This window comes from Bubalus kerabau, chromosome 6 (assembly GCF_029407905.1).
Source record: "Bubalus kerabau isolate K-KA32 ecotype Philippines breed swamp buffalo chromosome 6, PCC_UOA_SB_1v2, whole genome shotgun sequence".
Taxonomy (NCBI): Eukaryota; Metazoa; Chordata; class Mammalia; order Artiodactyla; family Bovidae; genus Bubalus; species Bubalus kerabau.
Window position 1 is genome coordinate 7,505,874 of NC_073629.1, and position 26,222 is coordinate 7,532,095.

General features: G+C 39.5%; 1 protein-coding gene across 1 annotated transcript in view; it reads left to right on the forward strand.

The window, feature by feature from the left end:
• The first annotated feature begins 2,925 nt into the window (after window positions 1-2,925).
• SH2D1B (SH2 domain containing 1B) overlaps window positions 2,926-26,222 on the forward strand; it is a 28,246-nt gene continuing 4,949 nt past the window's right edge. Inside the window, exons 1-2 of the mRNA XM_055586706.1 lie at window positions 2,926-3,185; window positions 25,748-25,811. Of these exons, the coding sequence (XP_055442681.1) occupies window positions 3,052-3,185; window positions 25,748-25,811 (198 nt within the window). The 5' untranslated portion in view covers window positions 2,926-3,051. The remainder of the gene's footprint in view (window positions 3,186-25,747; window positions 25,812-26,222) is intronic.

Consider the following 26,222-nt stretch of genomic DNA (forward strand, 5'->3'; position numbering starts at 1 on the left):
ACAATAAAGGACAGAAATGGTACAGACCTAACTGAAGCAGAAGATACAAAGAAGAGGTGGCAAGAATACACAGAAGAACTATACAAAAAATATCTTAATGACCAATATAACCACAATGATGTGATCAGTCACCTACAGCCAGACATCATGGAGTGCAATGTCAAGTGGGCCTTAGGAAGCATCACTAGGAACAAAGTTTTGGAAGTGATGAAATTCCAGCTGAGCTATTTCAAATCCTAAAAGATGATGCTGTGAAAGTGCTGCACTCAATACACCAGCAAATTTGGAAAACTCAGCAGTGGCCACAGGACTGGAAATGGTCAGTTTTCATTCCAATCCCAAAGGTAGGCAATGCCAAAGAATGCTCAAACTACCGCACAATTGCACTCATCTCACACGCTAGCAAAGTAATGCTCAAAATTATCCAAGCAAGGCTTCAACAGTCCAGGAACCAAGAACTTCCAGATGTTGAAGTTGGATTTAGAGATCAAATTGCCAACATCCATTAGATCATTGAAAAAGCAAGAAAGCTCATCTACTTCTGCTTTATTGACTATGCCAAAGCCTTTGACTGTGTGAATCACAACAAATTGTGGAAAATTCTTCAAGAGATGGGAATACCAGACCACCTGACCTGCCTCCTGAGAAATCTGTTTGTAGGTCAAGAAGCAACAGTTAGAACTGGACATGGACTGGTTCCAAATTGGGAAAGGAGTATGTGAAGGCTGTATGTCACCCTGCTTATTTAACTTATATGCAGAGTATCATGCAAAATTGCCAGGCTGGATGAAGCACAAGCTGAAACCAAGATTGCTGGGAGAAATATCAATAACCTCAGATATGCAGATGACACCATCCTTAAGGCAGAAAGCAGAGAGGAACTGAAAAGCCTCTTGATGAAAGTGAAAGAGGAGAGTAAAAAAAGCTGGCCTAAAACTCAACATTCAGAAAACGAAGATCATGGCATTCTATCCCATCACTTTATGGCAAATAGATGGAGAAACAGTTACAGACTTATTTTCTTGGGCTCCAAATTCACCTGCAGATGGTGACTGCAGCCATGAAATTAAAAGACGCTTGCTCCTTGGAAGAAAAGCTATGACCAACCTAGACAGTGTTTTAAAAAGCAGAGACATCACTTTGCCAACAAAGGTCCATCTAGTCAAAGCTATGGTTTTTCCAGTAGTCATGTATGGATGTGAGAGTTGGACTATAAAGAAAGCTGAGCACTGAAGAATTGATGCTCTTGAACTGTGGAGTTGGAGAAGACTCTTGAGAGTTCCTTGGACTGCAAGGAGATCCAACCAGTCAATCCTAAAGGAAATCAGTCTTGAATATTCATTGGAAGGACTGATACTAAAGCTGAAGCTCCAGTACTTTGGCCACCCAATGGGAAGAATTGACTCATTAGAAAAGACCCTGATGCTGGGAAAGATTGAAGGCGGGGGAGAAGGGGACAGCAGAGGATGAGATGGTTGGATGGCATCATCAACTCAATGGACATGAGTTTGAGCAAGCTCTGGGAGTTGGTGACCCACAGGGAAGCCTGGCATGCTGCAGTCCATGGGGCTGCAAAAAATCGGATATGGCTGAGTGACTGAACTGAACTGAGGCAGTCATACTCAGTTAAAATTACTACTCTAAATGAAGGATTGACAAACTGCAGATGGGATCCCAAATCTTTCTATTGCCTCTTTTTGAAAATAAAGATTTACTTGAACATAAAAAATAATACTATGTAGGAGGGCTTAGTTCCTCAAAAAGCCTTGGAGGAAATGATGAATACATTTTGGGAATCTGAAGTACAGCATGGTGATTACAAGGAATAATACTACATGAAAGTTGCTACAAGAGTAGATCTTAAATGTTCTCACAACAATAAAGAAATAGTAAGCATGTGACAAGATGGCCATGTTAGCTAAGGCTACGGTAGTAATCATTTGCAAATAGGAAATTAAATGGTTATACCTCAAATTTTTACAATGTTACATGTCAGTTGTATGTCAACAGGGAAAAGGGTCTTAGAAATTACATTTAGGATTAATTCTGAGCCTCAGATAACAGAAACAATCTTTTCCAAGAATATCAGTTGACCTAAGTAGAAAAGGGTCAGCAGAAAAGATTTTTCTTGTCAACACCAGGGTGGCCAAGTGTCCTGGGCTGGATAGACTTTTTTTGGTTTTTCTTTATGAGGAACATTACTGATGCCCCAAAGGATGGAAACCTCAAAGGACCTGAGGTTTTTCAAGTCGAAGCCTAATATGCTCTCTTCTTCTAGTTGGAGAAACATCCCTACACTAATTGTGCATATCCAGACCTCCCTGCCATGTGCACCAGCTCCTTCCCCAAAAGGCTCGATGCTAGAAGGTGTAAAAAATTGCCTTTGTTCACCAGCGGCTAGGCGCCTTAGCCAGGCGATGCTCCCCCCAGACCATCCTCCCCCACAGTGCCCAGTGCTTCCTATTCCCATCGCTGTCTTACATTTCTCGTGTCAGTTGATCCATGGATGTCCTACCTTCTCAATCGTTCCACTACCTCTGGAGATACCTGGATTCATTCAGCATCTGTACACTTTTTTGAGCACCTGTTCTGAGCTGGGTACAGCATACCCATGGGTGGCTTCAGCAGGAGATGGGATTCCCTTTCAGCCAAAAGCATCCCTGAAAGGGATGCCATGAGCCAGAGAAGCTGAAAACTGGTGACTTCGGGTGAAATACAAGGACGGCTGCCACCAGTTCTGAGGAGCTTGTGTTCAGCATTGAGCTTGAACCACAATCATTGTTGATTCCACTGTGTATTTCAGACATAGTTTAACCCACTTCCGTGAGTCATACTTAGGCCACTTATAGGCTGAAGTGTCTTGGTCACTTCATCACCCCACCTCTCTCATTTCCTGAATCTTGTGAAACTATCTGAGTCCCACAGAATAACCTCATCTCACTCCTAAGAGCCAGAGCAAGAAGTGGTATTTCCACAGGCCCCATTTAGGCCAGCTGCCTCCAATTCTCTCCTCAGATTCGTCCCTCGACTCGGGGTACCAGAGGGCTCCCCATGGATCTGCCTTATTACCATGGCCCTCTGTCCAAGCGAGACTGTGAGACCTTGCTGCTCAAGGAAGGAGTGGATGGCAACTATTTGTTAAGAGACAGCGAGTCTATGCCCGGAGTCCTGTGCCTCTGTGTCTCGTGAGTAGCCTCACCTTCCATGCATATGTTAAGTGTGTATCATATCTTAATATGATAACCAGGTGGAAAGCAAACTGTGCCTCACTGACTCCGCAGCCCAGATGAGCAGAATGAGAAATAGCTAGACACTGCCATGAGGAAATGGAAGGAACACATCTGTCTAAGCTCCTCCACCTTTCCTTCTCTCCACACGCAGACTCTGCGGAGCAGCAGAAGTTGGGGTGGTGGTGAGGATAAGGCTTCAGGCAGCATAGGAAGGGAGCAGAGAGAAGAGAAGGCAGCCATGTGAGAAAGTGCCTCTCCTATAGAGGCTGATTTATTTAGTATGGAAAACATGAGATTTTAACCTGAGAGGCCTAGTTTTTACATGGCTGGCTCCGCTTGTGACTTTTAAGATACTAATAACATTTCAAACTTCGTTACATTTGTAAAAGGTTTCAGCAGACATTCTTTCCCTTCATCCTGCTTGTAGTCTGTCAAGGCAAGCCACCATTTTGTCGATGTAGAAACAGACCCTGGGGTGTCTGCAATAGCTTGCTTGTGTTGTAACACATCTGGTGTTTCCAAAGAAGCTGAGTTTCATGTGAAAGTTTAAGCCAGAGCATCAGAGACATACTGCTGAAGGAAGTTGCTTAGCCCAGTTTAGAAACCAATCTTAAACAGATATCAGGGGAAATCTACTATTTTTAAAGGATTCTCCTGTTTGTGGAGACCACTGAACTTTTTCTTTACCTGTTACAAGAATTAAAACCCAAGTGTCTCCAAAGATAAGCTTCAGTGCTTCTTAGAACTGGGAGCTACAAGGCCAAAAAAGAGTGCCATTACTGACAGAATAGGCAGGGATGTCCTTCTTTCGTTATGTGACACCAGGAATCCAGATATAAGAAAGGCAGGCTTCAGGTGTTAGCAGTTTGAATTCAAGTTGCCAGTCATGTTGAGAGTGCTTTCATGTATTTCTTAGCCATCACTAATTTCTCTTTTGAGAATTGCATCATCATATCCTTTACCCATTTTTAGTTGAATTGTTGTCTTCTTCCTACTTATTTTTTTTCAATTTCTGTGTATGAAGGTAAAATTTTTTTTTTTCAAAAAAAGACACACAAACACAAGAAAGCTACAGACCAATTTAAATTTCATTTACTTTTAATTTTCAGTAAACAAAATAGAAGCCAGTAAAATATTAAAGCAGAAAATACACTATGCTAAAAGACACTATGGGCCAATCTAAGAAATCAAGGATGGTTCCATGTCAGGAAAATTATTAGTTTATTTGTGTATTAATAGGTCAGAGGTTGCAAACTGTATAACTCATTCAAATTTGCTTAAAAGGTATTAAATAAAATTCAGCATCTACCCCTTAATTAAACACATACTCATGTGTGCACATGCATGCACTCACTTACACACTCCTAACCATATATAGCTAGATAGATGCTTCCTTAACACCAGATGAAGCACTAGAAGAATTATCCCTAAAATCATGAATGAGCCAAAGTGATTGCAACCACTACTATGTAACATTTTCCAGGAGATATCAGCAAGTGTAATTAATCAAAATAAATAAAAGTAAAAATTGAAAAGGAAGATGTAAAATTATTATTTACAGTTGACATGACTTTATACCTTTGAAATCTAGATTTAACTGAAAAAAAATAACTACTAAAATCTTTCCAAAAATTCAGTAGGGATATCAGCTTTTATAATTGAAATCTAAAAATCAACAGCTTCCATACTGAAATAATAACTAGTAAGAAAATATAATAAAACACCTCATTTACATCAGCAATAATTAATAATACCTAGGAATAAATATAATATGAAATGTGCAAACTTAAGTATCCACTGGGGAGCTTACTAGAAGACTTAAATGAAAGGAAGAATTCAATTTGGAAGCTTACCAGTTCACCACAATTAATCTATAAATTCAGCATTTTTTCAGTAAAAAAAAATCAACAGAATCTTAAATTTTCTCTTCAAAGATAGTAAAGTTTATCCAGATGGGAAATAAAACACAGGGAACCTGCCAGAGAGCCAGAAAAGTTTTTTATTAAAAGAAGGGGGACTAGCTCTACCAAATACTAAAATACATTACTACAATAATTACTACAATAATTAAAAGAGTTTGGTACTGAGAGATCAATTAAATATTTAGAATATAGAGTCTGGTAGAAATAAAGCCAAATACATACGGAATTTACTTTATATTTAAAAGATCATCTCAAATTAGTGAGGAAAAGATGAATGATAATTAACTGTGTTGGGACACTTGGCTGGTCACTTAGAAAAAATAACCTGAATCCCTTTCTTACTTCTTAAAGTTAATTCAAAGTGGTTCTAATACAGAACTTCTTTTTTCTAAATGAAACCATGTGTATTAAAAGAAAACATGAACTATTAAAAAATATTCCTGGAATTGAGAAAGTCTTTCTAAGACATAAAACCAGGAAACAAAAAAGAACAGATGGCTAAATATGACCATTATAACAACAACAAAAAACTGTTAACAACAAACCAACAGAAGAAAATCAAAACTTCATTAACATGGAAGAGCTCTTAAAAAACAATAGAAACTAGACAAAGTGCAAGAGGAGGAGATTCTCTGAAATGGAATATGAAAAAGAAAGAATAAGAAAATATTAGCTAAAAAAAACACAAAAGAATAATGTGATGATACCATTTTTACCAATTCAGTGGTCCAGAATTAAAACTGAAAATACCCAGAAAAAATTCAATTTGGGGGAAGTAATAGTGCGTACACTTGCTAAATGCAACTTTTTTGAATGGTTGTTATTCAATCACAGTCCTTACACTTGCTAAATGCAACTTCTTTGAATGGTTGTAATTCAGTCACTGGGCTTCCCTGGTGGCTCAGACGGTAAAAGCGGCTGCCTACAATGCGGGAGAACCCAGGTTCAATCCCTGGGTCAGGAAGATCCCCTGGAGAAGGCAATGGCACCCCACTCTTGCCTGGAAAATCCCATGGACGAAGGAGCCTGGTGGGCTGCAGTCCATGGGGTCGCGAAGAGTCAGACACGACTGAGCGACTTCACTTTCACTTTGTTTCGATTTCTATTCAGCCACTAAGTTGTGTCCGAATCTTTGTGACACCAAGGACTGTAGGCCGCCAGGCTTCTCTTGTCCATCGGATTCTCCAGGCAAGAATACTGGAGTGGGTAGCCATTCCCTTCTCCAGGGGGGTCTTCATTACTGGGGGATTGAACCCGTAGCTCCTGCGGCTCCTGCACTGCAGGGAGATTCTTTACCGCTGAGCCATTGGGAAAGCCTAACATTTGACCCCAAATCTCATTAATAAAAACGTATCTTATAGTCATTACTGCTTATGCCGCTGCTAAGTCGCTTCAGTCATGTCCGACTCTTAACGACCCCATGGACTGCAGTCTACCAGACTCCTCCACCCATGGGATTTGCCAGGCAAGAGTACTGCTTATAGTATGTGCAAATTGGCATTGGCAAGATTGAGTAAATCCATATATAATATGGAAAAAATTCAAAGATCTATTATGTGAAAAAGGCAAGATATTAAGTATGATCCCATTTGTGTAAAAAAAAATGTATGCCTATATCCCTATATATCCATAAACAGTTTTTGAAATGTATATAGGAAATTCACAATATTGCTTATAGCTGGGAAATTTAGGAGGAATAAATGGGGAAGAAAAGGTTGTGGATTTAATTTTAAAAAATGTTTATAAAAATGTAGTGAGGCCCTACTATCCATGCAAACACTGTGCTAAGGCCCTGGGGGATTCTAAGGTGATTCCAATAGGCAACTTGCAATTTTTTCAACATGTAAATAAATAAAATAAGGGTAAAGTATAAATTTCAGAAGAGACAGTTTTATACAAATTTAAAATCAGAGGAGATGATTAGTAAAGTCTTCTTTGAGGAGGTGGTATTTGAGTTGGGATTTAAAAGAGTGGATAAGATTTAGTTACACAGAAATGAGATGGAAGGCATTGTGGGTTGGGGGAAAGGCAGGAACATAGGTCCAGAAAAGGGATATTTTAAAACATATAGGAATCAAACAGGGTTCTGGAAAGGCAGTTTGGAAACAAAGTCAGTTTGGGGTAATATTATAGGTCTTAAAAGAATGACTCTGTAGTTGATGCGGAAACATGGATGGTTTCTGAGAAGGGAAATGACAAGACTGGTACTGAGTTTTGGGAACTTCAATCTAATAAGGATAATGTACTGAAGCTGGCAGATAATGATGGCGGTAGAGACTGCTGTGTCTCTAGATGGGAGATGGTGAGGAACTTGCTGTGGTGGGGCAAGCAGTGGGAATGGAAATTAGAAGAAGGTGCAAGGGGGACTTCCTTGGTGACACAGTGGAGAAGAATCTGCCTGCCAATGCAGGAGACATGGGTTTGATCCCTGGTCCAAGAAGATTCCACTTGTCGTGGAGCAACTAAACCATGCACCACGACTGCTGAGCCCGTGCGCCTAGAGCCTGTGCTCTGCAACATGTGAAAGCGCCGCAGTGAGAAGACCGAGCACCGCAGCCAAGGGCAGGCCCCGCTTACCACAACTTGAAAAGGCCGACATGAAAGCAATGAAGACTCAGCTTAGCCAAAATAAAAGAATAATACATTTTAAAAATTAAAAAGAGGTGCCAAGTATGTGAAATAGATAGGAGGGACCTCGGTCAAGATTTCGGCATAGGTAATCTAGCCTATACCGGGATTCTCTTTAATGATTGACATTTATGCACAACTGCTCTGTGATACATCATGCTAACTTAAATATTCATCCAAAGCAAAAATCACTAAAAAATTGAATGCAAATACTAATAACAAATCAAATGGAGAGGCAGGAATAAATGTCCATCAGACACCTGCCCTTGGTCAAGGGTCACCCTCTTCCCTGCCCATGTCACTCAAAGGCAAACAAAATTTCAGGCACCATCGGCCTTAAGGCTCAGATCAAACAGCCCCCTCAAAACCTTTCGGCCCCTTTCATAGTTCTTATGAAATTTTATCACATCAGTATAGACCATTCAATTGTAATTGTTCAACAATTTTTTAAAGTCTCCCATGTCAAGGACTTCCCTGGTGGCTCAGACGGTAAAGCATCTGCGTACAATATGGGAGACCTGGGTTCAATCCCTGGGTCAGGAAGATCCTCTGGAGAAGGAAATGGCAACCCACTCCAGTACTCTTGCCTGGAAAATCCCATGGACAGAGGAGCCTGGTAGGCTACAGTTCATGAGGTTGCAAAGAGTTGGACACGACTGAGCGACTAAACTTGCGCTTTTATGTCAAGCATTATAGTAGATACTCAGTTAATGCCTTCAATACACCTCAGGGTCTAGAGGGAAAGATAGAGAAGTAAATGGACCCTGTGAGGTGTATGATAACTGATGACTTACATTAGGGCATGATAGGAACTGAGAGGGGAGAAGGCAATGGCACCCCACTCCAGTACTCTTGCCTGGAAAATCCCATGGACGGAGGAGCCTGGTAGGCTGCAGTCCATGGGGTCTCTAAGAGTCGGACACGACTGAAGCGACTTAGCAGCAGCAGGAACTGAGAAAAAGGAATGACTCACTGATCAAGGAGTCAAGAGCCTACATGGAAGATAGGACTTGGAGGGTGACTAAAACCGTCACTCGTTCATTCAACAGCACACACTGAGTGCCCACTATGTTCTAGGCATGGTCCTATGCATTGGTGAAATAGTGATAAATAGTACAGACACTAGTCCTGCCCTCATGAAATGACATTCCAGTGAGATGAGCCAATAAAGTGAAAACAAATCAGAGGCACGTTTCAGCAAGGGCAGAGTCTACCTTAGGTTGGGTTCAGGAAAGATTCCTCTGAGAAGGTCACAAAGCAATTCATATTCCAGTATACACCCTGTGTGAGCAAAGTCAAAATTATCTACAACTCCAGTGTTAGCCTGTTTTTCTACATCAGTGCAACAAGAGCCACTATGAAGGTGCTTTCCATGAGCCAAAAATTGTGCTAAGCATGTTACATCAATTATTTAGGCTTTGGAAAGCCATCCTTGGTAGGTGATATATCCCTATTTTGTGGGAAATGGAATGGAGCTTCTTATTAACTAAGAGGTCCAAGATCAAACTGTTAATATATTGTTATCCTGCCTTTCTTACCAATGTCCCTAGTTCTAATGCTCAAGGTGATCCTTTTGGAACTCTTTAAAGTGCCCAAGCAGGGGCCTTCCAAGCATTGGGCTTGGCAGTAGATCCTAATATGGGGAATCTTGCATTTTGCTTCTTAGAGAACTACCCTTTCTTCTTTGCTGTGCTAGAATAGCAGGATACCAACTTCCATGCTTTCACAGATATAAATGAGGTTATTAGAGGGAAGATTAGAAATAAAGGAAGGAAGTCACAGAGGAAAGTTGATCTAGCAGCACATTATCACCCACCAGACTGCTCTGTGGTAAGCACGGACAGGAAATGTAACCTGATCTCACAGCCTGATACACTGTGCAGAAAACACCAACGTGCAAAACACTGGTAGGTGACTTGACTGTTAGAAGTTGGAACTGGGTCTAGCTTTATAGTCAGCAGAGTCAAAATGGAATAGATATTTGGAGATATAAAGGATTCAGCTGCTGGTGTGAAGAGAAAGGGGGGACTTTTTGTCGTCATAGGAAGGTTGCAGGTAAGAAGAACTTAAACCATGACTTATGGCAACAACAGAAACAGTGAGTGAGAGAGATCCCAAGAGTCATTTCCAGCTCTCATATTCTGAGATCTTTGGAAAGACTTGAGTTCAGAAAGTAAGAAAAAAATCAAGCTTATTTGTTTTAGAAAAATCAAATGTTGAGAAAGGTATAAAAAAGAGAGCAGAAATTATCTCAGTCTCACCACTCAGAAATCACCTTTCTTGATATTTCAGCACACATTTCTCCAGACTGTTCTCTATTCATATGCATGTATAAGTGAATATTATGTATGTACATAAATTACTCATTATATATATGATGATTTGTGACTTTAAAGTTTTTAATTGAAGGATAATTGCTTTACAATATTGTGTTAATTTCTGCCATACATCAACATGAATCAGTCATAGGTACAACTTCTTTTTCAATGTATAACAGGTACATTTCCACATCAAAGAAAGCAAATATACATCATAATTTTATGATTACTTACTATTTATTGATTGCATATGTCATAATCTATACATAAGTATTCATTTAGGCTTCCCTGATGTCTCAGACAGTTAAGAATCTGCCTGCAATGAGGGAGACCCAAGTTCAATCCCTGGGTCAGGAAGATCCCCTGGAGAAGGGAATGGCAACCCACTCCAGTATTCTTGCCTGGAGAATTCCATGGACAGAGGAGCCTGGTGGGCTACAGTCCATGGGGTAGCAAAGAATCAGACATGACTGAGCAACTAACATTTTCATACATTTAGGTTATTTCCAGTTTGGTCCAATGGACCCAATGTAATTTGATACAACTAATATTTTTGTGCTTGTATCTTTGAGAGTTTGCCCAACTCTCTCCTCAGGATAATATCCTAAACATTTTAACATTTTTACACACATTGACAAATTAGTGCAATCAGAGTTTGCATGGATGCACACTCCAACCAAGGGCAGTGAGAAAGCCAGAAGTCAAGTCTTACAACATCCTTTATTGACTTGTAACTTGTTTTACCATCCTCTTAGAAGTATATTTCAAAGAACAGAAGTTCTTGATTTTAATGAAGTCAAATTTATCTTTTTTCTTTGATGGATTGTGATTTCAGTAATATGTCAATATATAATAAACCCTTGTCTAATGTAATTCCCAAAGGTTCTCTTCTATGTTTTCTTCTAGAGTTGGATAGTTTTAACTTTCACAATTAATGTAGCCCATCCTGATTTAATTTTTGCATTTGGGTAAGGTTGGGGTTGGTGTTTTATTAAATATGGCCACCTATTTGTTCCAGCTCAATTGTTGAACAGATTATTCTGTCTCCCAGTAAATTGCTTTGGTGCCTTTGTAAAACAAAAACTATTAACTATATAAGTCTGGCTCTATTTCTGAGCTCTCAGCCTTGATTTTTTTTTCTGTATGCAAATTCTGTATTATGTTGATTACCATCAGTTTATAATAAGTCTTGAAATAAGATGGTGTAAATCACTCAACTTTTTCAAGATTATTTTGGCTATCTTAGATCCTTTGTATTTCCATACATATTTCAGATTCAGCTTTTCAACTAAGACACACACGCACAGACACTAAGACTGATGATAGACCGAGATTGCGGGAAACTAGAGGTCAATCTGGGGAGAACCAACATGATAATGCTAATTCTTCTGATCCATGAATATAGTTTAACCTCTTCTTTCATTTATATGAAAGAAGTTTTACAATTTCTTGTAAAAGTTGTAAAGAAACTTTTACAGTTTCTCTCAAAAATGTTTTGTAACAGATCTTGTACATCTTTGGGTCAAATTTATCCCTAAAATTTCATATGCTTGATGTTATTTTAAATGATAACAGGTTTTAATGATTTACATTTTAAAATTATTTTAATTTCACTTTCCACTTATTCAATGCAAGTGAGTGGATACACAATTAATTTTTATGTATTGAACTTGTATCCTGCAACCTTGCTAAATTCACTTATTGGTCTAGTGGCTTTTTGGGTAGAATTTCTGTATGATTTTCTATATGCCATCTACAATTAAGAGAACTGTACTTCTCCCATTTCAATGTTTCTGTTCCGTTTTTTTTTCTTGCCTTATTGCAATATCTGAGAGTTTTAGAACAATGTGGAAGTGATGAGTGCAAAAATCCTCGTCATTTTCTGACCTTGTGGAAAAGTATTCAGTCTTTTCCCATTAACTATGTTTTTAGCCCTTCTATTCCTAGTAGGGCTGTTTTTTGTGCATCAACTTAGATGGTAGTGTGAATTTTTGTTCCTTGTCTCTTAATCAACAGGTTTTTTTTTTTTTTGATTCCATGTATAAGTGATACCATTTATCTCTGACGGCATTTACCTCTGTTTAACATGATTGAATAATATTCTACTGTTTATACATACCACATCTTCTTTATCCATTCATCAGCTGATGGACATGTAGGGTTTCTTTATCTTGGCTGTTGTGAATAATTCTGCAATGAATAAGGGAGTACAGATATTTCTTAGATATCTTGTTTTCATTCCCTTTGGCCATATACTCAGAAGTGGGATTAATGAATAACATGGTAGTTCTATTTTTACTTTTTTGAGGAACCTCTATACTATTTTTTGTAGTGGCTGTATCACTTTGCATTCCCACCAAGAGTGCACAAGGGTTCCCTTCTCTCCATACCTTTACCTACACTTGTTATCTCTTGTCTCTTTGATGATAGCTCTTCCAACAGATGGGTTTCCCTAATGGCTCAGTGCTAAAGCCCTTGCCTGCCAATGCAGGAGACGCGGGTCGATCCTTGGGTTGGAAAGATACCCTGGAGAAGGAAATGACAACTCATTCCAGTATTCTTGCCTGGGAAATCCCATGGACAGAGGAGCATGGTGGACTGCAGTCCATGGAGTCACAAAAGAGTCAGATACAACTTAGCAACTACACAACAATAATTTTAACTGGTATGAGGTTATACCTCACTGTGATTTTGATTTCAATTTCCCCGATGATTAGTAATCATCAGGTTGAGCACCTTTTCATATATCTCTTGTATTTGTATATCTTCTTTGGAAAAACATCTATCCTTTATGCATTTTGTAAAAAATACTTATGTGTATAAACATTTAGGGTTGGTATATCCTCTTGATTAGTTGACACCTTTATCTCTTTGAAAATCCCCTTATTTATTCCTGGTTAGAGTCCCTGCTCTGAAGTCTACTTTAGCTGATACTGCTAGCTTTACTTTTATTAGTGTTAATAGGATATATTTTCCCCATCAATTAACTTTTAACCTAATTGTGTCTTTATTTTTTTCAGTTAATTATTAGACTTTATTCTGAGAATTTCAACAAGTTTGCTGTTCCCCAGTGGACAGTGGAATCACAATTTTCTGTCTTTATTTTTATATCAGGTGTCTTATAGGAAACATAAACTCGAGTCCTGCTTTTTTATCCAATCTACACAATAACTTCCCTTTACTCAAGGCTTCTCTTGTCCCACCGAAAAAAGATTTTAAGTAAGACTCAAAAATATTTAATTCTTTCCAAGTAGCTTACTTGCACCCTTAGAAATGTGTTCAATAATATTTATAAGAATACAAAAGTATCCATCACCAAATAAGAGAAAATGTCAGAATGTTATCTAAATATTCCTATTAAAGGGAAGGAGAAATGTTAATCAATAGGAACAAATTCAGAAATGAACCAACATCATTTTTTAAGGACATTAAGATAATCAATGTCCTGGGTTATATTGCACCAGAAGAAGATAAATCTCTGTGGGAAGACCATGCCTGTGTACTATTCTTCTCAAATGAAGGCAAATTGGTTCTGAGTACTTTGCTAGGAATTTCAGATAGATAGATGGCTTGCTTTTGCTTGACCTACAGCAAATCTTTTCATAGGCCTAGGTGCCAGATTTGTGATTATTCTATCCCCCAAAATGTGCACATCTAGAACAGCAGTTGAAAATACAATAACCTTGGATTAATGTTGTAATAATTCATAGTCATTCTCCAAGATGTATCTAGTGATTGCACTGGCCAGATGGGTGAGCTAAATGAGAATGTGGCAGGAATCAACACAGCACACATTTCATGATTTGATGGCGCTCTTAGAATAGAACTTTCTTCTAGGGATGTGAATTGCTTCAGTTTACTCTCTTGGAAGATGAAACCAGTTATAGGAGCTCATGTTTGGTCCTTCCCACTACAATAGTACTCATTCTATGATTCAAAGAACCAATAAGATTGTGCCAGTTTCCAAGTGTGTAAGTGTTAGTCACTCAGTCATGTCCAACTTTTTGGGACTCCATGGACTGTAGCCCGCCAGGCTCCTCGATCCATGGGATTCTCCAGGCAAGAATGCTGGAGTGGGTTGCCATTCCCTTCTCCAGGGATCTTCCTGACCCAGGGCTCAAACCCAGTTCTCCTGCATTGCAGACAAATTCATTATTGTCTGAGCCACCATAAACACCTCAAGATGGTTGGATGACATCACAGGCTCAATGGACATGAGTCTGAGCAAACTCTAGGAGATAGTGAAGGAAGAGAAGTCTGTCGTGCTGCAGTCCATGGGGTCGCAAAGAGTCAGACATGACCTAGTGACTGAACAACAATGAAGTATTTAAGTACATTCTGGAACTGGAGAAATAACCATAGGATGGTCCCATGGTCCCACTGAGCCCACTCGAAATAGACTCAGGTCAAAATTTCTTATATCCCCTGACCTCAGGAGTTCTAATTCTGAATTCCTGAATCAGGGTCTCTGGAACATTTGGGTCTCTGAGGATTAGCCTCAGTCCAGAGCCACTATCAAATAACCTTCAAAAACATGAGCACTTTTCCTTTTTCCAGTATATAGTCCCCCTGTAGGTTTTTCTGGGAAAGGCTTGAAATGTTGTCACATTCCTTCCTTAAAAGAACCCAGAAGCCCAACATTCCTTTCAATGAAAGTGATCTGAGACTGTGAACTGGATTAAATCTATAAGTTGAATAAGACACCCAAGAATCCCTATTCTGTGACCCAAGTCAGGGTTCTTCCACCAGACCTAGAAGTTCTCTGTTTACTTTATACCCAACAGAACTTTTGACTGTCCATCATCATTCTCTGCTTTGCAATCCAGTGAATCAATTAAACATCACCACAGATGTACAGTAAGCTGTTTCTTATACTGTTACATCCCTGTGGTTTATGATAACTGGCTATCTTTGTCTCTCACTGAATGCCAATACCTAAGCACACCCCGTTATTTCCACTAAAATCAGGGAACCCAGTTCCATTGTAGAATTTCTCAATGTCAGTTCTAGCTTACAGCACAGAGCCAGAGTTTTTCAAAGATGCTGGTACTCTCCTTGCAATTATTTTTTAGGGCATCATTAAATCACCTAAGGGGCTTCCCTGGTGACTCAGACCATAAAGAATCAGCCTGCAATGCGGGAGACCTGGGTTGGGAAGATCCCCTGGAGGAGGGCATGGCAACCCACTCCAGTATTCTTGCCCAAGGACAGAGGAGCCTGGCAGGCTCCAGTCCATGGGGTGGCAGATTCAGAAATGACAAGGACTAAGCACAGCACTGTCATGTAAAGGGGGGAGAGAAATAACTAAATAGCTTGCATAAATACACTTATAACATTCTCATCTCCCTGAATTTTTAGATTCCTTTCTCTGTAGAATGCCAAGGAAATTTTAGCATTTGAATCTCTATGGAATGTAAGCCATTATTAACTCCATGCTTTAATTTACCAGTCTAGCAAAATGTTTATGACACCCCCAGGTACATGAGCTAATATACTAACTTCAAATCCTGGCTGAGTGTGCCTTTACTGATGAATTCAGCCAACAAATGTTCTATTTTATCCTTTTTGGTTTCACATCCTTTTATCTATTTCCACGTGTACTCTTTTTATACATGTCTCCCACTGATTGAACCAATCAGAAGTCTGAGAGCAAAGGAGCCCATAAAAGTCAGAGCACAGAGCAGAGTGGGTAAAATTAGAAAAAGGAACTGGAGATACGGAAAATATCCAGCACACACGTATATATATTGGTACTGGACATACTAAGTTTGAAATGCCTAACAGACATCCAAGAGAAGATGTTAAATAGTTGGAAAAATGAGTCTAGAGATCAGGGGTAGGTTGAAGTTAGGACTACAGATTAAAATATAATTTGGTAAGTGTTTATATTTTTACAATAGTCTTTCAGTTCAAAAACATTCCACCTCCTTTTGTTCTGTGAAGTATTTTGTTGGTTAGATTTTTCATATATGTTTGGCACATTTCTTACTAAGATAATTCAATGCAACCCAACAAATAGTGAGAATATACTATGGGACAGGTAATGTGCTAGAGTGAACAAAGCAGAAACTATTCTGATCTGAGTGTGAGCTACAGATGTTGTTGTTGAGACACTGAGTCATGTCTGACTCTCTGCGACCCCATGGACTGTATACCCTGCCCAGCTCCTCTGTCCATGGGATTCTCCAGCAAGAATACTGGAGTGGGTTGCCATTTCCTTCTCTAGGGGATCTTCCTGACCAAGGATTCAGACCTGCATTTCAGGTGAATTCTTTACCTGGCCACCAGGGAAGCCCCAAATTACAGATGAGGAAATGGATAATTAAAATTCAGTGTGATAAATGTATATTTTCAAAAGTTCCCCTTCTTTCCTACTGATGAAGTGCCCCACCCCAGCATGCCTGACCTGAAGCACTAGGTGCCCTGAATCAGCTCGCTGCCTTGCTCTGCCAGGTCTTTGAACAGTGCCTGGATGGCAGAGGTGCCATGTGGCTGGTTATAGTGGTACATAAATATGACAATATTGTGATATTGATTATCACAGTTTTATAAGACTTGAGACCTGTTAAGACAGGAATACACACACCAAGTAAACCCATTTACCTATTGCTCCTCTTCTCTCCCCAAGAGAATCAGCCTGAAGTCACCCTTTCCCCCTCTTTTTTTTTTTTTTTCATTTTTATTCAGAGCAGTTTTAGGTTCACAGAAAATTTGAGAGGAAGATACAGAGTTCCCATATACTCCCTGCCCCTCCAAAAATGCACTATGCCCTCATTATCAACCTCCCTCACCAGAGTGGTATATTTGTTATAATCGAGGAAACTATACTGATACATTATGATCACCATAGTCCACAGTTTACATTAGGGTTCACTGTTGACACTGTATGATCTATACAAACATATAATGATAATATCATATGGAGTACTTTTGCTACCCTAAAAATCCTTTATTCATCCCTCCTCACTTCTCACCCCTGGCAACCACTGATCTTTTTACTGTCTCCATCAGTTCAGTTCAGTTCAGTTGCTCAGTCATGTCCGACTCTTTGCGACCCCATGGACTGCAGCACGCCAGGCCTCCCTGTCCATCACCAACTCCCAGAGTTTACTCAAACTCATGTCCATTGAGTCAGTGATGCCATCCAACCATCTCATCCTCTGTAATCCCCTTCTCCTCCCACCTTCAATCTTGCCCAGCATCAGGGTCTTTTCCAATGAGTCAGTTCTTTGCATCAGGTGGCCAAAGTATTGGAGTTTCAGCTTCAACATCAGTCCTTCCAATGAATATTCAGGACTGATGTCCTTTAGGATGGACTGGTTGGATCTCCTTGCAGTCCAAGGGACTCTCAAGAGTCTTCTCCAACACCACACTTCAAAAGCATCAATTCTTCAGTGCTCAGCTTTCTTTATAGTCCAACTCTCACATCCATACATGACCACAGGAAAAACCACAGCCTTGACTAGATGGACCTTTGTTGGCAAAGTAATGTTTCTGCTTTTTAATATGCTGTCTAGGTAGGTCATAACTTTCCTTCCAAGGAGTAAGCGTCTTTTAATTTCATGGCTGCAGTCACCATCTGCAGTGATTTTGGAGCCCAGAAAAATAAAGTCTGACACTGTTTCCACTGTTTCCCCATCTATTTGCCATGAAGTGATGGGACCAGATGCCATGATCTTAGTTTTCTGAATGTTGAGTTTTAAGCCAACTTTTTCACTCTCCTCTTTCACTTTCATCAAGAGGCTTTTTAGTTCTTCTTCGCTTTCTGCCATAAGGGTGGTATCATCTGCATAGTTCTGCCTTTCCTATGATGTCATATAGCTGGAATCGTATAGTATGTAGCTTTTTCATATTGGCTTATTTCACTTAGTAATATGAATTTAAAGTTTCTCCGTGTGTTTTTCATGGTTTGATAACTCATTTCTTTTTAGCATTGAAAAAGATTTCGTTGTCTGGCTGTACTACAGTTTATTTATCCATTCACCTACTGAAAGACATTTTGGTTACTTCTAAATGTTGGCAATTATGGGTAAAGATACTATAAACATCTGCATGAAGCTTTTTTTGTATGGACATAAGTCTTCAACTCCTTTGAGTAAATACCAAGGAGCACGATTGATAAATTGTATGGTAGTAGTATGTTTAGTTTTGTAAGGACCACCAAATTGTCTTCCAAAGAGGCAGGACCATTTGCATTTCCACCAGCAATGAAAGAGAGTTGCTGTTGCCCTACATCCTTGACAGCAGTTTGTGGTGTCAGTGTTTTGGTTTTTGGCCTTTCTAGGTGTGTGCTTTACCTTTTTGTTGTTTTCCTTTGCATTTTCCTGATGATATTTCACCCTATCCTCTTAAAGTCACAGGGGGATACATATGTTAAGATTGCATTCACTTTACGTCTGTTTTTTGAAAAATCTTTTCCCTAAATATTGAAAAAAGTAAAACCTCCTTAAAAGAAAATTACTGGAGAATTAACACATAGCCTTTACCAAGAAATAGTGGACTTCAAAAGGGATTAAAGGGGTGAGCTTGCTGGCAAAAATAATATATATTTAGTGGCGGGACCTTTTTATCTCTTTGTTTTGCTTTGTGTTTGGACAAAGGCTGTTTCAGAGCAGTGGCAATTTTCTGGAATCTAGAAAGTTAACAGCTTAGATTACTAAAGGCTTAAATAACAAACTCTGTAGCTTGGTTTCAGCAAAGAGATATTAACTACTACAAAGAGTCAAATGTTCATAAAAGATTTTTTCCAAGTTGCAGAACAAGAGATGTTTGTTTGAAGATGAACAAATCATAAGAAAAGATTTTCTTACATCTTTCAGTTCAGTTCAGTTGCTCAGTCGTGTCCGACTCTTTGCGATCCCATGAATTGCAGCATGCCAGGCCTCCCTGTCCATCACCAAATCCCAGAGTTCACTCAGACCCACATCCATCAAGTCAGTGATGCCATCCAGCCATCTCATCCTCTGTTGTCCCCTTCTCCTCCTGCCCCCAATCCCTCCCAGCATCAGAGTCTTTTCCAATGAGTTGACTCTTTGCATGAGGTGGCCAAAGTACTGGAGTTTCAGCTTTAGCATCATTCCTTCCAAAGAAATCCCAGGGCTGATCTCCTTCAGAATGGACTGGTTGGATCTCCTTGCAGTCCAAGGGACTCTCAAGAGTCTTCTCCAACACCACAGTTCAAAAGCATCAATTCTTCGGTGCTCAGCCTTCTTCACAGTCCAACTCTCACATCCATACATGACCTCTGGAAAAACCATAGCCTTGACTAGACAGACCTTTGTTGGCAAAGTAATGCCTCTGCTTTTGAATATGCTATCTAGATTGGTCATAACTTTCCTTCCAAGGAGTAAGCGTCTTTTATTTTCATGGTGGCAATCACCATCTGCAGTGATTTTGGAGCCCAAAAAAATAAAGTCTGATACTGTTTCCACTGTTTCCCCATCTATTTCCCATGAAGTGATGGGCCCGGATGCCATGATCTTCGTTTTCTGAATGTTGAGCTTTAAGCCAACTTTTTCACTCTCCACTTTCACTTTCATCAAGAGGCTTTTGAGTTCTTCTTCACTTTCTGCCATAAGGGTGGTGTCATCTGCATATCTGAGGTTATTGATATTTCTCCCGGCAATCTTGATTCCAGCTTATGTTTCTTCCAATCCAGCATTTCTCATGATGTACTCTGCATATAAGTTAAATAAGCAGGGTGACAATATACAGCCTTGATGTAATTCTTTTCCTATTTGGAACCAGTCTGTTTTTCCATGTCCAGTTCTAACTGTTGCTTCCTGACCTGCATACAGATTTCTCAAGAGGGAGGTCAGGTGGTCTGGTATTCCCATCTCTTTCAGAATTTTCCACAGTTTATTGTGATCTACACAGTCAAAGGCTTTAGCATCCCTCAACTAGTGTAAACAGAGTTCTGACAGATGGAAAAACTTACACCAAAACCCCTCAGAATTCAAGGATGACACCACTGATATCCCTTCTTTCTACATTCCTCTTTCTTCCTCCCTTCATCCCTCCGTTTTTTCTAATCTCAAAATTGCACTAAAAAGCTATTTTTATTTTAAATTTTTATTATTAATTGTAATTTAAAAGTTTTATGGAGTGTTATTTTTGATTACTGTATTTTGATTAATTTAATCTGATAACAGTTTATATTAGAGAATATACATTTTCAGTAATTTATACTTTTATTTGTACTTTATAATATACTTATGACTTTTAAAGTATATTTAAATGTAACAAATACATAGTTTCACTGATCTTTGCTTTATAATAAGTAATAAAATGTTGGCATTGTCAATTTCAACAGTCCCAATGTGAACGAGTAGACACTTGGGCTCATGGACTCTACACATTTCAACTTTACTAAATTTTGCCAAATTGTCCTCTAAGGCTTTGGTATCTAATTACACCCCATCCAGTCCGTTCATTAGTAGCATATAAAACTTGTAAAGCTCCATATCACAGCCAGTATTTTGAATTAGTAACTCTTACATCTTTGCCAATTTGGTATGAAATGATATCTAATATGGCTGCTGCTGCTGCTGCTAAGGCATTTCAGTCGTGTCTGACTCTGTGAGACCCCATAGACGGCGGCCCAGCAGGATCCCCCATCCCCGGGATCCTCCAGGCAAGAACACTGGAGTGGGTTGCCATTTCCCTCTCCAATCTAATGTGGCTTCATTTCTATTTCCCTGATTATTAGTGAAGCAACTTTTCATTTATTTATTGGTCATTGTACTTATCATTTTCTTATTGTACATTAATGTTCTCATTTTACATTAGGGTTGCCATTATCTTCTCCCAAATTGTGGACTTTATTGCAAAAGTAGATACTATATTTGTAGTATATTTTGAGAAATAGAAGTTTTAATTTTAATATGCTGCTGCTAAGTCGTTTTAGTCGTGTCCGACTCTGTGCAACCCCATAGACAGCAGCCCACCAGGCTCCGCCATCCCTGGGATTCTCCAGGCAAGAACACTGGACTGGGTTGCCATTTCCTTCTCTAATGCATGAAAGTGGAAAGTGAAAGTGAAGTCGCTCAGTCGTGTCTGACTCTTCGCAACCCCATGGACTACAGCCTACCAGGCTCCCCCATTGATGGGATTTTCCAGGCAAGAGTACTGGAGTGGGGTGCCATTGCCTTCTCCAATTTTAATATAGTGAGTTTTATTAATCTTATCTTCTGACTGGTACTTTTCATGATTTAAGAACGCCTTCCTTAACTCAAGGTCATTAAGTTGGTCCCTTTTATTTCTCCTAAGTTTAGTGCTTTGTTTCTTTACAACTGGGTCTTCAATTAGAATGTGAAGCAAGAATCCAATTTTATTTGCTCCCACATGAAAACATTACCATTACCATTTAACAAACAGTCCCTCCCCTCCTCACTGATTAGTTATGCCAGCTCAGTCATATATCAAGTTTTTACATATTTATGCATCTGTTTCTGGGCTATTTTATTCCATTAATGTTTCTTCCACTACAGAGCTAGTTCCTCATTGTCTTAATTATAGAGCTTTTTAAAAAGACTTAAGACAGAAACATCCCATCACACACACACACATACACCACACCAGTTTTATCTTTCTTTTTCAATATTGACTAGACCATATTTTTATGCAGAGGAATGACATGATCTGACTCATATTTTTAAAAAGGACTACCCTGACTGTTGTGCAAAGAATAATAATGAATCAGAGAGAGGGGAAAAAAATTGCTAGAGCTGTGTCCTTGAATAGATGAAAGTGGATGACAACCAGTGGAAATAGGAAGGATTAGCTTTGCAGATGAGCATGCAAAGTTCATCCATGGTAATAAAGGCAGAGTCTATGCCTGCAGATACTGTTATGTGTGGTGATGGGAATTTGGAAATTCTCTCCCGATGCTTTAATCTTCTCAGTGAAGTCATCAGTAACGAGTGAGATGTTGAAGGTTTAAGAAGAAAGCAAATGGTATAGAATCACTGTTTGAGGGGAATAGGAAAATAAATGACTACTTGGAGGAATTAAGAGTCCACTTGAGATTTGTGGTCATTGATTTAAGTGAGAATAGTGAACATGGCTACAGCCACATACAGCTGTAGTGAGTTGGGCTCAATCAGGATTCTGGGTTTGCTAATTAAGGAAATACAGTGAAAGACGGTAAAGGAGTTGAAAAAAGTGATTATAATGGTGGGCAAGCAGTCTAATCTGTATGAAGAAGGGAGTGAAGACAAGCGAGCAAAAACCCTGAAAAGTGATAGGATTGATGGGCTGGAAGATCTGTGGGGTCAAGGGAATGTCGGGGTCCGTATACTAGAGAAAGAGAAGATGTTTAGGACGAAGTGAGTGGGATGCATGAAATTCACATTATGAGAAGGCTCCCATTATTGGCAATTATATGGTAAAAGTTACAAGTGAGGCTGGCTTTATGGCATGCAATCTTATGCAGCCACACAGGGCCCGACTCAGAGAGCCCTGTACTTGGTTACTCCAAGTACCTGTACTGCTGTTACCATCCCCAAATTCTAAATAACTTTTAAACAGGGACCCTAAATTTTAATTTTTCTCTGGGCCCCACAAATTATGTAGCCAATCCTGGTGATGAACATGGGAATGAGTGGGCAATGTAGGGGAAGACAAGATTATTGGAGGAGGTGGGTTCAAGGAATGGAGAAATTGGAGTGTTAAAGAATAATCAACTTGTGAATTGAAATTGCCAATAATTTAGATAGGCATAGTACTGAAGGCAGTGACAGTGAGCGAGGAGCTAGAACCTAGAGAAACGAAAGACAATAACCCAGAGTTAGGAGTCATCAATAGACACATCTTGATTGGGCAGTAGGGGACATAATCTACATGAAACTCAAAGCTAGAGTTTGGAGACAGGAAACGACACTGAGATGCTGCAGAAGCAAGAACGCTGGCCTCTCATCCAGGCAGGCAAGGGGAGGTTATGCAGGTACTCCTTTATGGTTATGCAGGTTATACAGGACTTCTTTTAGTGGAGTCCCAGAGAAGCAGGGTCCTTGGGACAGAGACTTTGCCAACAAAGGTCTGTCTAGTCAAGGCTATGGTTTTTCCAGTAGTCACATATGGATGTGAGAGTTGGAAAGAAAGCTGAGCACAGAAAATTGATGCTTTTGAACTGTGGTGTTGGAGAAGACTCTTGAGAGTCCCTTGGACTGCAAGGAGATCCAACCAGTCCATCCTAAAGGACATCAGTCCTGGGTGTTCATTGGAAGGACTGATGTTGAAGCTGAAACTCTAATACTTTGGCCACCTCATGCAAAGAGCTGAGTCATTGGAAAAGACCCTGATGCTAGGAAAGATTGAGGGCAGGAGGAGAAGGGGATGACAGAGGATAAGATGGTTGGATGGCATCACCGACTCAATGGACATGAGTTTGGGTAAACTCTGGGAGTAGGTGATGGACAGGGAGGCCTGGCATGCTACAGTCCATGGGGTCGCAAAGAGTCGGACATGACTGAGTGACTGAGCTGAACTGACTGGGACAGAGACAGTGTGTCCAGGTGTCCCTTGGAGCAAGAGGGTGACAGGGATGATTAGAGAAGAGGTTGAAGATAGAGGAGAATTTGATGACAGCAGACCTTGAGCACTAGAGAACACAAGGAAGGATTTCATGGCTGGGAAGAACAGGGTACAATAAGGCTGCACAAAGCCCTGTAGGATTAGAAAACGGGGATAGACAACATGCGAGACTGGGGTTCTTGCAATGACTTAGGAACAGGGATAAAGGACATGATGAGATTAGCTGAATGGACTCCAGGTGAGGGTGGAGGGAAGACTGTGAGTGTTGGAGGATAAAGACGACTCCCTTGTCACCATGGTGACGGGGGCAGAAGGCCCCAGGGCAGCAGGATCTTTTTACCTGTCTTAAGTGTAGATGCATGCTGAAAAATCATGTATCTTTTTAAAGTTTTATAAATGGCATCTATAAAGTAATAATTAGAATAGGCATTAAAATAAGTTTTTATGTTGACCCAATAATATTGTGGGCTTCCTTGATGGCTCAGATGGTAAAGAATCTGCCTGCAATGTGCAGGAGACCTGGGTTTGATCCCTGGGTCAGGAAGAACCCCTGGATAAAGGAATGGCAACATCCAGTATTCTTTCCTGGAGAATTGCATGGACAGAGGAGCCTGGTGGGCTACAGTCCATGGGGTTGCAAAGAGTTGGACATGACCGAGCAACTAACACTAATAATATTGCAGCCATATGAAGCAGATACTAACCTCACTGCTCTGTAATCTCTTACAGTGCTTTTTTGGGATAAACATTTCAAAATAAATGCATATTGCTATTACAAGTTCAATAAATCAATTTCTTCTAAAGTTTTGCTGCAATTTGGTTTGTTATTTCATTAAAAGTGCTTTGCAATGAGTAAGACTATATCTGAGCAATGTGTCTTTCTAACCTAATAGTATATGGCTTTTGGACTAATTAACACAGACCCTCCTTTTGTTTTATTCTTTCAAACTCCTCTAGTAAATATTTTCTTAGGCAGATAATACAACAATTAGTTAAAAATAAAGTCATTTATTTAAGAATTTAACTTAGGCCATTTAATAAATGAGTTTCAAGAAATCATGTGATCAACCAAAAGCAGTGTATGAACCTTGTTAGGATCCTGATTTGAATAATATGTCTGTGAAAAGATATTCGTGGGACCTCTTCCCAAACAGTGGAATACTTTAATTTGTCACATATAGACAAGGATTCATGTAAAAGGTTTTGTTGCTTGTGTGATTCAGAGATACCCATTAGCTTATTCTGGCCTCAGGAAATACCACAAAAGGATTAGGATTTGAAGTCAGTTAAAGCCTCCAGACAATTGGCAATGAGCTGTAAGTAGCTATCTGCCTTTCCAATTCAGTTGAAAGATGAGTCATCTGATTCCTTGGCGTGGGTGCAAGTGAAGGGGTGAGGAGCGATGAATCACATCATTTGAACCTCATGTTAATGTTTTTGATCCTCATTTTTTACATTTTAATATTTCTTGGGAATCAGAACATACGTAACAACTGATAGAGGCATTTAAGGGATGCATTTTTCCTCCTCAAACGCCTTTATTAAATTGATACGGTATCCTACAATTGATGACATCTGGGAATTGAAGAAATATGGTAATATATGCTATCTCTTGCTCTGGAAATTGCTCAGTTGGGTCTGTTATCTAAATTCTAGATAGATTACTTAGCTAGTGGCTCATGTTCCAATGAAGAATAAGAGCAGAATACACCCCTTCCTTGCACATAATCCCTAATTCTCTGTTTTAGTTACATTAACTATCTGTAATGAGATCAATGACATTTCAATTAATAAACAACACAGGAATGGCTCAATGGTATTTTGCATAGTGTATCAAGTAAGTACTAAGTGAAAAAATTAGAGAGAAATACCAAGACAATGAAAACTGTAAATTTTCTCTTATTCCCTTTACTACAGCCCAGACTTCCATCAGAATAAAGATTCCCATTAAAAAAAAAACCTCTCTTTCAAAGTCCCACAGATAAGAAGGCTTGAAATGATCAGTTTCTTTTTGGGATTCAAGATTGACAAAGGCGTTGCATATAACATACAATGATAGATGTTACCTGGATTTGCATATAAGAACACTGTGATTCACAGAGTCATCTTTCCACAGGTTTAAAAATTTTGTCTACACATACCGAATCTTCAAAGAGAAACATGGGTATTACCACATACAGGTAAGGACATATAAGAACTCCTATAACAAAAACAACAAAAAGTGGGGAGAAGAACCTAAAAGCATCTCTGAGATGTGGCCATGTGGAGGCATTCTGCGGAAGCACTGTGAGTTAGAGTCAGATTAGTAATTAACCTTGTCTTCTTTTAAGAGAAATAGAGACACACTAGAGTTGGGTTCAATTTTTTTTATAAAAAAACAAAAAACAACAACAAAAAAGCTGTTTTCAGAAGTGTAGAGGCACAGAGTTCTTCCAGGGGTCAAATATACCAACCTGAACTCTATATAAGACTACTGTCAAATTAGAAGACTACATGACAGGGTGGGTGGAAAGGGAAGGTGGGCAGAGGTCCAAATGTTTAGGGGGTCAGGGGGTGCTCCATACCTGGATGAAAATACAAAAGGAAGCATC